The following is a 13,608-nucleotide window of genomic DNA, read 5'->3' as shown; positions in this document are numbered from 1 at the left end:
TTTTATTTCTACAAAGATCACACTGGCAGGTAAAAGTGATGCTCTGTGAAAAGGGAAACAGTGCACAGTAAACAGCAGGACATGGCTCAAATGATAGAGAGCCCAACGGCTCTTGAAGCGTGCACTGATAGAGCTGTCGCTATAGTGACGAAGGAAATAAACAATACACACGCATAAACATCTGCAGTGCTTTTTTTCTTTATCCAAATGATAGACTGCCATGAATTACAAATTCTTATTTGACTGCAAGCGATTTTGGCATTTCAAGAACAACATTTGAATACAATTCAACTGTGAGCACGATCTGGTGGCCGGAGACGTGTCACCTCCTCCCAGAACAAGACGCATCTGAGTGATTTATTGTCTGATGCTAGAGAGGCCCGAGTCACATTACAGCAGTCAAGTCAGAGGCAGATACGTTCAGCAGAAATGGGACTGCAGAGAGAAAAAGAGGACACGTGTGTCATTACGTGTGTGTGTGCTGTGTTAATGTGCCTGACAAGGAACATGCTGACCCACAATCGTGACTTCGGTCCAGTCCAGACAAATCAGTGTTACGCTACACTGTGATGTATCCCAGGGCGGGCTCTGCTGAAGCAGCCGGCCAGATCAAGAGCAGCGACCGGGACAAAAGCAAAGCCTCGAGACAAAAGCGGCAACCCACAAACAAAAGGTGATGTAGTGATGCACGACATGCTGCTGCAGAACCGCGTCTCTGTCTTCTACTTCATAGTTTTACATGAAGAATATGAGGCGCACAGATTCTGCAAAATGTGTTTTAGCAGCCAGACGTGCAACATAAAAGCTTTTAAGAAATGAAAGGGCAATTTGAGGAAATGTACCAACAAAACATCCAGATGGTGAACTGCATAAAAATCTGTTTAAAACATCAAAAGTGTGCAGACAGGCACAATCTCTAAGTAACAGAACAAAGCCATTTACACCACATGAATGTATTTCCAACCATGTCAGCAAATTTAGACATGGTGATGATTCTGCGCATCCATTTAAATGCTGTCACTGTTGGAGCTTGGGGGTTAAATCCAGGGGTGGAGAGAAATGCCGGGATGAGCAGTGTAAAGGAAAATGGTTCTGTGGCAAACATCAAAAGGGATTATAATCATGTGCAGGGCGGGGAGGTGTAGGCATAAGGCGAACATACACACAGGGACAGTCACATCGTGTCGTAAAACCACAAACACACTAACATCACACCACATTAGTGAGGACAAACTCAGAGTTTTACAGGGATTCATCCTTATACACAAACTTGTATGTGTTTGTTATGATATATAAGGCGTGTGAGGAATATCAGCGCGTGAAAGTACAGGTACACAAAGAGCCCCCTATTAAAGCTCTCTCAACCCCTCTGTTTCCACTACATTAGCCCGGAGTGCAGCCTGGTGGGCCACACACTTAATAATCATCACAGAGATAATGCCGTCAATTAGAATATTCATGAGAGACCGATGAACGAGCAGCTCTCCTCATTCTTCTGCTGCTCTTTTTTGGGTCCGTCTTTTTTTTGCTGTTCTGTTTCTCCGCCGGTGATGAGTCACTGCGGGGGCTTTATCTCTTCAGCTGCTCAGTGTAGCATGTGCCCCTCCACACGAAAAACCATTAATCCCAGCGTGACGCAGTACCCGTGGAAGCTCGAGTCGGACCCCCCCCCAACCCCGCCATTTTCGTCACTCTGCGAGTTTGTTTCTCCTCCTTCGTGACGTCACAGACCTCATTCAAATCTCAGCTGTCAGCAGCGTACAAGCTGGCAAGCGGGACGTCACAAAAGAAGTTGGAGCTACTTTTATAAATGAGATTCAACCCAGGTGCCTGCATACTCTTCGAATCCAGCCTGTTGTCATTGCACTAAAACATTTCACAGTGACCTTGCAGCTTGTTGTAATTGAAATGGAAACTAATCAAATAATCCTGTTTTTAATTATCCGAAGAACAGAAGAAATAAATGAAAATGCTTTTTTAAGGTCTTTTTGCAAAAACTGCCTGACCTCAGTTCATGTTGGTAAGAATGGGAGACAAAGATGGCGATGCACCTGCTCCAATACTCTACGTTACTTGAAATGGCATGAGCATGCAAAACAGGAAATAATTCCAAAAGCAATTATTTCTGCATGGCCATGAACAGAAACTGTTGCGCTTTTTCATGACAGTCAGCATGAATTCCTGACTATTTTCACAGGAAGTCCGTTTTGTGTTTGCAGCACGTACGATTGAAATCAAGAAACCAGAGTATTTTTTATGTATTTTAACCCAAGCCACAAAGATTTTTCTCATCTTGACCACATAGTGTTTAATGCTCAACGCTATGAAAGTAATAAAATATTAAAAAAATAATACAAAGAATGTGTGATGTTTATGATGTTAACTTAAACCTCTAGTGTGTTCAGCAAAATGAGTCACTCCACCAGCAACCCCTCCACTCTCGAAATATACACATTCTTTTCCTTTTCAAAAGTGAAAAATATTCTTTTTGAGTACATGGGCATGAATCAATACATATGGCATCATATTGGACCAGACAAATGAAAACATCCTGTTCAAAAGCACAAATCAGTAGATTACAGGCTGTACTGGAGTATGTATGGAGTATATATATGTATAAAGTGCAAAACTGTGATGAGGCCAGAAGAAACTAACCACAGCACACACAACGTGTTACCAAGAACGTGTCAAGTCAACAAAGGTTAGCAATGAAAAGCCTAACCCAGAGTGAAGATCAAGCAGCGACAAAGCAAGAAGTGTGATTTACAGGAGAGCTTGTAGTGGAGGAGCTTGTAGCAGATGTGTGAACCAGTAAACAAAGACTTTTCACCACAAACCACATTCACCGTTCACACACACATTCATGTGGCTCTTGATTCTGGGACTTTAAGCCCTTACTTACTACCACACACACAATTCAGCATGTAGATTAGAGGACCAGGAGACTGACAGCTGTCTTTAAAATTGATAGACAAAATTAGGAATACAGTGGTGTCCCTAGTTACAACTTTAAAAGTAAATGGACCTTTTAATTTAGACTAATCTAGTGGACTAAAATTAACAACATTTGTTTTTGTGGTCTTATTTATTTTCCATACAAATCCTATGAATCTCTGTGCTGGCAGCACTCAAACCTAACAATTCCTGTAATGCATACAGCTTGTTTTACTTGAATGTGCTGCCTATGATGTGAACACTTCATAGAATAATAAGAGAAAACTTGAAAGCAGACAGTTTTTTTAATCTGGCAAAAATATAAAAACTTTTAGTGGTGGACAAGTTGGTGGGAGCTGGTGTGCTTCAAGCGCCTGTTTTGCCTGTGGTCTCTGGTGTGCCAAGCCAAGCTGCCGTAGTTGAAGAGGGCCAAAATGGTTCCAGTGGGGATGGTGAGGGGGATGAGCGGGGAAAAACGCCGCGCACGCTTCCTCGCTATGATCCACTCTCTTCTGGGAGTTCCGAAGGGAGAGAAGGAGCTCGGCTGAAGGTGCGGCTGGCACGTCTCCAGATGGAGGCTGAGGAGAAGGCTCAGAACCGGTGGGTTCAGCTTGAAATAAGGAGGCTGGAAATAGAGGCGGACAAGGCCGTTAGGCTCCGACAGCTTGAGCTGGAGTCACAGTCTCAAGCCTCATCTGTCTCTGCTGTTCATTCCGGTCCCACCTCCACGTCCACTTCTGCTTTTAAAATTGATAAGTGCATTTCTTTAGTGCCCACTTTTAGAGAAACTGAGGTGGATACATACTTTGCAGCATTTGAACGAATCGCTGGCGCGCTGCAGTGGCCTAGTGAGATTTGGCCTCTTTTGCTACAGTGCAAACTGTCCGGCAAAGCTCAAGAGGTGGTGGCTGCTCTTTCTTTAAAGGACAGTTTAGATTACTCGTGTGTTAAAGCAGCTGTCTTGAAGGCATATGAGCTAGTTCCAGAGGCCTATAGGCAGAGGTTTCGCCAGCAAAAGAGATTGCTGTCGCAGACTTATGTGGAGTTTGCAAGAGAAAAGGGGGTTCTCTTTGATAAGTGGTGTGTTGCGTCAAAAGCGACTGACTATGACGCTCTGCGCGAACTAGTTTTGTTAGAGGACTTTAAGAAATGCATTCCTGAGCGTATTGTGCTGTATTTGAATGAACAGAAAGTGACGTCACTAACATCTGCTGCTGTTCTTGCTGATGAGTTTGTACTCACTCACAAAGCCTCATTTACTGACAGTGAGAAGCCACGGGTTAGCCCTGTGCAGCAGCGCCACACAGCTAAAGAGTCTGGGTCCAGGGAACACCGTGAATGTTTTTACTGTCATAAAACCGGACATGTGATTGCTGACTGTTTAGCATTAAAACGCAAAACATCACATGCTCAACCACCCAAAGGGGTGGGTTTTGTAAAAGCTGAGACCCGTCACGAGGACCATGAGTGTGGTGGTAGGGTGCCTGACCCCTGTTTCGAACCATTCATTTTTGATGGCTTAGTATCGCTAACAGACAATCCATCAGAGTTAAAACCTGTACGTATTTTAAGGGACACTGGAGGTTCTCAAACTGTCATCCTCTCAAGTGTATTACCATTTTCTGCTAAAAGTGAATGTGGTTTTAATTCTGTTCTGCGGGGGATAGAGATGGGTTACGCTCCTAGACCAGTTCACAGAATTTTTATTAAATCTAGCCTTGCTACAGGATTTTTCCCTGTTGCCGTTTGCCCGGCCTTGCCAATAGAGGGTGTGGCCATGCTGTTGGGCAACGACATCGCAGGAGGGGTAGTGCTCCCTCGTCTGGAGGTTTTAGACAACCCCCTGAATCAGAAAACTTCTGATGTGTCTATGCACCCTGGGCTGTATCCAGCCTGTGCAATTACTCGAGCACAAGCTCGGAAAGATACTGATATTGCCCTCTCTGATTCTGTGTTGATGTCCTCGTTTTCCGGGGAGAATGATGTACCCACTAACAGAAACAATGTTCTGTCACCTCCAGACTCTGTGACGCCCGAGGAGCCTGATCCATTTCCTAAGGACTCTGTACTGCCTTTGACTAGAGGCCAGCTGTCAGCAGCTCAATTAGCTGATGAAACAATAAAGAGCTGTTTCAAACGTATGGTAAGTGCTGAGCAAGCCAAAAAGGAGCAACAAGCCTATTTCATAGAACATGATGTTCTAATGCGTCAGTGGTCTCCACCAGGTGCAGAAGGTGCAGATTGGAGTAAGGTCAAGCAGATTGTAGTGCCCTCTGCGTACCGGCAGAAGATCCTGGCCCTTGCCCATGAAAGCCAGTGGTCGGGACACTTGGGCATCACAAAAACATACCAGCAACTATTAAAACATTTCTTTTGGCCTGGTATGAAGCGTGATGTTTCTAAATTTTGCAACAGTTGCCATGTATGTCAGATTGCAGGTAAACCCAATCAGGTCATACCCCCGGCTCCGTTGTGTCCCATTCCTGTAGTGGATCAGCCGTTTGACCATGTCATAGTAGACTGTGTGGGTCCACTACCTAGAACAAAATCAGGAAAGCAATACCTACTCACGATCATGTGTGCCGCTACCCGCTTCCCCGAGGCTGTCCCGTTACATAAAATTACAGCGAAATCTGTCGTTAAGGCGTTGACAACCTTCTTTTCAGTGTTTGGCTTGCCTAAGGTCGTACAAACCGACCAGGGCTCGAACTTTCAGTCTAAGGTATTCAAACAAGCAGTTAGCACTCTGGGTGTTAAGCATATTGTGTCCTCTGCTTACCATCCTGAATCGCAAGGTGCATTAGAGCGGTGGCACCAGACCTTGAAGACGATGCTACGCAAATACTGCCTGGAGAGTGATAAAAGCTGGGACGAGGGTGTTCCATTTGTGTTATTTGCTGCCCGTGACGCCGTTCAGGAGTCACTTGGGTTTAGTCCCTCTGAGCTAGTATTTGGCCATAGGCCACGGGGACCCCTCAAAGCTCTGAAAGAGGCGTTTTTGAGCCCACAAGGGGTTTTCAAAACAAACGTCAGCAGTTATGTAAAACACTTCCGTGAGCGTTTGAATCAAGCCAACGCTCTGGCTAAGCAACACCTTGCCGCGTCACAGGGAAAGATGAAACGCCATTATGATAAGGCTTCTGTTAAAAGAACCTTTCAGGTGGGTGACCAGGTTCTCGTGCTCTTGCCTGTCCCTGGCTCAGCCTTGTCTACTAGGTATAGTGGCCCATTTAAAGTTTGTGAAAAGAGAGGGGAGACAGATTATGTAATTTGCACTCCCGACCGCAGACGCAAAACACGTGTCTGTCACGTAAACATGTTGAAACTGTACCATCCGCGGTCAACACCAAAGCCTGCTGGGCTCTGTGCTCCTATTGTAGCCTCAAGCCACCTGGAGGAAGGAGGGGCGGATGGGGGTGATGGGTTAAAACTATGTTATCCCACCTGTTCTAGACCCCGTTTGTCTAACTCTGAAATGCTAAAAGCATTGCCGGGTTTGCTTGAGCATCTGATTTCAGAGCAGCAAGAGGACATAATTGCCTTAATTAGGGAATACACCTGTTTATTCGGGGATGTGCCAACTGCCACTACGGTGCTAGAGCATGACATTGATGTCCAGGGCGCTAAACCTATTAAGCAGCATCCTTATCGAGCCAGCCCCCATAAGCGCGTGCTCATGAAACAGGAGGCTGACTATCTGCTGCAACATGGTTTAGCGAAGCCCAGTCAAAGCCCCTGGAGCTCGCCTTGTATAGTGGAGTCTAAGCCAGATGGCTCGCCCCGTTTTATTACAGACTTCCGGAAGGTGAACTCTGTGACTGTGGCTGACTCACATCCTCTCCCAAGAGTTGAGGATTGTGTGGACAGTATTGGGACTGCTCAGTATGTCTCCAAGTTAGATCTTCTTAAGGGTTACTGGCAGGTCCCTTTAACTGAACGTGCCTCTAACATCGCTGCCTTTGTTACACCCGATGATTTTTTACAGTACACAGTCATGGCTTTCGGCATGTGTAACGCTCCTGCCACCTTCCAGAGGCTAGTAAATAAAGTCCTCCGTGGTCTGTCCAACTGCAGTGCCTACCTAGATGATCTAGTAGTTTACACTGAAACATGGCAAGATCATTTGGAAACGTTACAACAGGTATTTCACCGTTTGGCACAAGCTACCCTAACTCTCAACTTAGCTAAGTGTGAGTTTGCCAAAGCTACTGTGACGTACTTAGGCAGGGAGGTGGGACGTGGACAGGTCCGGCCCATAGATGCCAAAGTGGAAGTGATTAAACAGTTTCCCACGCCTACCACCAGGCGTGAGTTACGTCGGTTTCTAGGGATGGTGGGCTACTACAGGAACTTTTGTAAGAATTTCTCCTCTGTAGTAAAGCCATTGACTGACCTGCTCAGCCCAAAGGTTGAGTTTAGCTGGTCGAGTGAGTGTCAGGATGCTTTTGAGAGTGCAAAAGCCCTCCTCTGCCATTCTCCTGTGTTAGCTGCACCTGATTTGACGCGACCATTCAAACTCGAGGTTGATGCCAGTGCTGTCGGGGCTGGGGCAGTGCTGTTGCAAGAAGACTTGCTGGGTTTGAACCACCCCGTTTGTTACTTTTCCCGCAAGTTCAATAAAAATCAGTTAAACTACTCCACCATTGAAAAGGAGACCCTGGCTTTGTTGTTGGCTCTTCAGCACTTTCACGTGTACCTGGGGTCCAGCATGTTGCCTCTTGTTGTGTACACAGACCACAACCCACTTGTGTTCCTGGCGCGTATGTTTAATCACAACCAGCGCCTTATGCGCTGGGCTCTGTTGTTGCAGGAATACAACTTAAGTATCCACCACAAAAAGGGGACTGAAAATATTTTAGCTGACGGTCTGTCCCGTTTGTAAACATGTTTTACTGCTTTTGTCTTTTGTTGTTGTTTATGCTCTGTAACGTTAGCTTCAGCCCAACATAGTTGGTATTTTAAGGGGAGGGGTGTTACGGCCGCTGGCCTCAGGTGGCCCCGCCTTCCTCCCTGGAATCTACAGTGCTCCAGGACTCACGGGGGATTGGCTGGCCCGGACATGTGCCCGCCCCAACTTCATGCGGATCCGAGCCTGTCAGACTACGCACACCATTGGCTGCCGCAGGAGCCTGGAGTACGACGGACAAGTGACACAGCTGTCTGCAGTTATGACAAGTGACACAGCTGACTGCAGTTAACGGATAGTATAAAAGGCTGAGGAGTCTTCATTCGTCGAGGGACTTGTTGATTTGAACAGACTGTACAGAGAGTCCCTCCCTTTTGCCTTCTGCCTGTGTTTTGTGTTGCCTCCTGCGAGACGTTTAGTAGAGCAGTGCTCTACTGGTGCTATTAATCGTGGTGTTTGTTTAAAGTTTCTCTGCTGCCTAGTGAGTTGTTTCACTAACGGATTTCAGTTGTGTTAATAAACCTTATGTTTGTCGTCCTACCTAACTCCTTGGTCTCTGGGCTCGTTTATGTTACGTCCGCTGCCGCCTAGCAGAGCCGGGCCGTAACACTATAAAAATGAATTATTATTTATGGTGCAAGGGGGGCAAAGTTTAATTATTGGGTAAACCCTGCTATTTACAGTGACTCTGACTTCCAACTAAGCTTTTCATTTTTTAGTTTTGTGGTTTTGAATACATATGTTAAAAGGGAGTTTTTGCTTGCCACTGTCACCAAGTGCTTGCTCAAACAGGATCGTCTGATTGTTGCCGTTTTCTCTGTATTATTGTAGGATCTTTACCTTACAATATGAAGCAGCTTGAGGTGCACAAAAATAAAACTGAATTGAATTGAAAGTTACAGGACAAATGACCGATTTGATCTGCTAGGGAATTAAAATAGATAAGACCTCAACCAGTGGGAACCATCCAGTAGATGTCGAGAGATTTCTGTCAGGAAAATCTGTGGCTCTTCTTCCTTTAAACCCACACTTCAATATAAACTTTATTTCCTCTTATAATACAGCTTCTTCTAACATCTTCCCTAAACTGATCCACATGCATTACTTCTAACCAGCAACCACAAATATGGTGCGAACAGATAACAGTCATGCACAGCGGCAAATATTTATTCATAGAAGATAAGCTGATCAGCGGTGCCACTGCTTTCTTATACCTTAAAGTGAATGCAGCAACAATTTACTGATGATAACGTGTCCCAACATTAAACATAATTACTTCCTGTGAGAGTTACATGAGCTTAGCACTAAACACGGTGAATTGAAACTGGCTCTCTGGTCTAACCAACAATGTTTGTATGTAATAAATTATTTTCAGAGATACGATATCCTTCCTATCTTGGACATTCATTACAGGCTGAGCCAGAGAAACATCAAACACTTGATAAGATGTTCTTATTGTAAATAAGCAAGAGATGATATATCGCAGAAATAATGGCTGGATGCTGTTGGAGATGCCAGGATTGCAATAACCTGATTAATAGCTTCAGACAATTTGTGTGATATCGTCTGTGAGTGTTTATAGCATTTTAATTTAAATCAGAGTGAGGCAAAAGTTGCATAGACAGATACCATCTAGAACTGATTCTTTGCTAAGTTGTCTTTCATGTGTAGACACAACACTGGTTCATCGCTTGAGTTAGGTGCTTTTTTATGCTTGAATGGTTCATAGGTCGGGCTTAAGTGGCTTAACACACAAAACAAAAACAAAAAAAATCCTCTGAAAATGGTCAAAGAAAATCTTTGAAAGACCTTCAGAGAGAGATGGGAGAACTATTTGTCAAGTACAGAATTAGAAGAAGGCCTTACTCCTTGGAAGCAAAATATAAAGACATGAGGGGTGACTCAAGACTTTTGCACAAGACTGAAACATTTTGTTTCACTTTAAAACTGAAACCAATAACAGGTTACTTTTTCTAGTCTATGAATACTCCAGCATTTCACAGTGTTGAAGATGTGACAGCTGATTTTCAGTGTACAGCAGCAAAAACTAAGAAAGCAACATGTGTGGTCTCGGCCAAACCACCAGATCATACAGAATAATTTGAGAAATTACAAACTCATGGAGGATTGTTTGGTTCTTCTTTCAGCATAAATACTTTTAAATGAATCACACTAAACACAATTAATAAATTATGTAGAAAGAGGTATTTAATGTTTGTTTTTTTAGCTAAATAAAGCAGTTTTCAGATGCAATAATAAGAGCCACTAGTACTGATGCCATAGTTTTGACCGATTACGAGGGATGTTTTTCTGCCATTCCGTTCAGAATATGTTGTATTTGTAACTGTTTTTAGTTTTTAAAGCAAATATGTTCTGTATGCACAAATAAAACACACAGCACACAGCTGTTAAAAAAATCCAAGAATACCAGATCCTAGGATTCATCTCTTATCACCAGAAGCATTATCACATTTCTGTTTAATTATATGAATACTTATGTGATGCTTCCGGGTGCAGAGTTTGGACATCTCGATCTACTTCATCAGTAAACATCAAACAAACAAACAGGTGCTGAGAATCTCCATGACAGCAGCGCGAGGAGGAAGAAGCTGCTCTGGCTCAGTATTAGCTACTTCCCATTCAAGTATCAAGTGATTCCATTAATACCTCCCCACCCTCTAGTTCTTCTTGTGTAAAAGCAGTGCACTTTGTGCTTCATTGTTAGGAGAGGGCTTTTAAGAGAAGCCCACAATTAGCAGGAGTAAATGCAAACCTACGCACAAATGGAGAGGGGGATTTTATTTGTAATGAAAACAGGCAGCTGGGGGTTTTTGGGGGAGGGTGAGTCATCTCCGGAAAACCATCAGAATCAATTTGCCTATCCCGATCCTTGAGCCCAGGAACTACAGCGAGCCTCATTTGGTTAAGAAATTGCAGTGGGAGCACCAGCAATGTTTGCAGCTGTTTGTGGCACAGTGGAAAAGTATAACCATCCACCACGTTGTTGGATTGTGTAAATGTAGTCCAGCCTCTCAGGGAAACTAATTGTTGTCACAGTTTATTTGTAAGACAGCTGAAGGTAATTGATTTCGTTAAATAGAGCTATAACATGTTCTTTGCTGATTAGAGGACAGGGATGCCAAAAATTTTTAAAAAGGCAAAAAGAGGCACATACCAAAGTCCACGAGCTTGATCCCTCCCTGCGTCGTCAATAGGATGTTGTTGCCTTTGACGTCACGGTGGATGGTCTTGTTGATGTGCAGGTGTTGGAGGCCCTGCGAAACAAAGAGGTTAACAGCTTCTTTTATCCTGATGAGCACCTGCCTGTAAAATCACCCCGTTTACTCTGGGGTACATCATAGTCACCCCCCTCCAATGCTTACCATGAGGGACTCGTGCAAGATGTAGGCAATAATGGATTCATCCATTCGGTCTCCTCTCTTCAGCATGCCCTTGGCCAGATCTGTCACAGAGCCACCATTGCAGAGCTGCAGTGGGGGGTGGGGGTGGGGGGGGGTCCACAAAGGAAAGAGGACAATGAGCAAAAACTCACCATGAGTCAGCACACACTCTGCTTATACAATGTGTCAAACTCTGGGAAAGATATGCCGAATTTTCATGTGGAAACAGCACGGGGTGAAGCGTTTTGATCATAAGATTTCACAGCGAGAAAACAGGGGGATGATGCTGGAAGTAATTCTATCAATCTTTAGAGGCTTATCTTTCTCAGGCAGCTTAGCGGGAGAGAATGTACATTTTGTATGCAGGGTTTAATCTATGCGGTGATGACTAAGCGGGCTCAAATAAAGCAAATAATCGTATGCATTCAGACAAAGCCAAGATTTATATTAGAAATTATACACCGTTTATGGGACATTCCTCACTGCGGCAGAACACCTCCTCCCCCGAAAAATAGACTTTTGTGTTTGTAGGTGTTTCCTTGCAGCATACAGCATCTTGATATGGACTTCACCGTCAATAGCAATCCCTCCCGGAAAATTACAGAAAATTACCCAGTAGGTTGCCTTGGCAACAACAATAACCCTTAATTTGGGTCTTTCTTTGGGAGATGCCAGAAGTGCATAAAAAATAAAAAGCTCTAAGATGTCAATCAGCGACGCTGGGGGTTGGAAGTGGACTGAAATGGCGTCTCTTTGCATACGAACCCTGTTTGTAAACACAGACGCTGTTACTCTCTATGGTAAAAGATATCATCTACACATGCATCATTCAACTTTTTATGAGCAATTTTCCATCTTCACTCTTAACTGCATGCATAAAAACATCCTTGACATTTTCTGGTAGACAGGAAATTTCCATTATAGCTTTTTGTAGTGATCTCTTGCTCTTTTATAACTACACTGATTTCCCTAACTTGTAATTTAAAAGCAAATCAGCCTATAAAATCAGCCTGTTTAAAATGTGTAACACGTGCGAGAAAATGTTAAGACTACCATTCACAATTAATACAACAAAAATAGTTTTTAACACACATTTCAAATGGTAGGTTACTGCAAGTGGAAGCACACAATGAGGCTTACAGTGTAATATTTATTTTCTCAGGGAAAGGGATGTTTACCCACTGTGTTGTGTAATTTGGGGTAAAGAAATAGCTCCTTATTAGATGGAAAATAATGATGCTAACTTGCAGTGTCATTACCTGCAGTCCTAAGAAAAAAGGTACAGCATAGCTCAACAATAGCACCACAACAAAAAGAGTAAAGTAAACATCTAAGGGCCCAAATAGCCAAACAATGAGTGATCTCTTTATAATTCAACCTACAGGGCTTTAAAAAAATGTTGTGCTGACAACAGCAAACTACAAAGTCATTCCTTTATTTAAAGATCTCAGTGAATACTAACTAAATGTAGTTAATTCGTGGGTCACAAGTACCTAGCATTGCAATTACTGATTTTATTGATTTATTTAGTCTATAAACTAACTGGAAGACAAAGATCTCATCTTCAAAATGCTTTTTAAAAATCCATCCAACAGTCTAAAACATAATAAATATAGATGAGACGCTATTGGTATTCACATAAAATTGATATAAGCAGCAAATCATGGCATTTGGGAAGCTGGAAGTAATAAAAATTGGTCCATTTTCCAAAGCAGTAATTTTCTAGAGCTTGGTACAGAACTGAAGATGTAGACAAAGCTACTGATTTGCTGGCTGATCAACGTTCCTCTTGCTTACGGCTACAAACTGTAGTTGGTGGCCAAAAGAGTGAGATCACAAGGAGTAGGTAATTTGTAGAGCTGCTTTAAAGGATCGAGTTGGAATCTGACTATGGCAGCTCCTTGGTGAGGTGTTTTGGGCTGGAGATGGTGACTCGTGCGAGGGAGGTCTGGACATTCCTGCTTAGACTGCTGCCCCTGTGACCCAGACCAGATAAGCAGCAGATAATAGACTGATGGGTGGCATTTTAGCATTAACAGCTTTTTAAAATTGAGCTAGTTATTATCTTGTCCCAGAAAGTTCAATTTGTTCATCTGCAGGGGAAAAGTTTATCTAAGACTGAAATATGAGCAATGAGATGTTTCTCCTAGAGAGAGCACTGCGTCCAGATGAAAAGAAGCAACTTTCTGCAATTATTATTATCTTATACTGTACTGTAATCTTGCATTATACCTCAACAAGACAACGGTAAAAGGCCCCGGTGGTACCGGCGGAACAAGAGCCACTAAAGTCAAAGTTACTTCTTTGTGTATCTTGCATTTCCATATCTCTTTGAAACACTTTGTCTTTCTTTCCTTGTGCATTTCA

At 43.4% G+C, this 13,608-nt stretch overlaps 1 protein-coding gene across 2 annotated transcripts in view; it reads right to left on the bottom strand.

Moving 5' to 3' along the window:
* myo3a (myosin IIIA) overlaps positions 1–13,608 on the bottom strand; it is a gene marked incomplete at both ends in the record, with an annotated part of 71,788 nt that overhangs the window by 46,295 nt on the left and 11,885 nt on the right. For both annotated transcript variants that reach the window (XM_080864465.1, XM_080864464.1), the window contains 2 exons: positions 11,016–11,115; positions 11,224–11,328. In XM_080864465.1, coding sequence (XP_080720591.1) covers positions 11,016–11,115; positions 11,224–11,328 — 205 coding nt within the window. The remainder of the gene's footprint in view (positions 1–11,015; positions 11,116–11,223; positions 11,329–13,608) is intronic.

Source organism: Rhamphochromis sp. 'chilingali', assembly GCF_963969265.1.
Source record: "Rhamphochromis sp. 'chilingali' genome assembly, chromosome: 18".
Taxonomy (NCBI): Eukaryota; Metazoa; Chordata; class Actinopteri; order Cichliformes; family Cichlidae; genus Rhamphochromis; species Rhamphochromis sp. 'chilingali'.
Note: the sequence above shows the minus strand (reverse complement) of the source record. Positions and strands in the feature narration are given on the sequence as shown.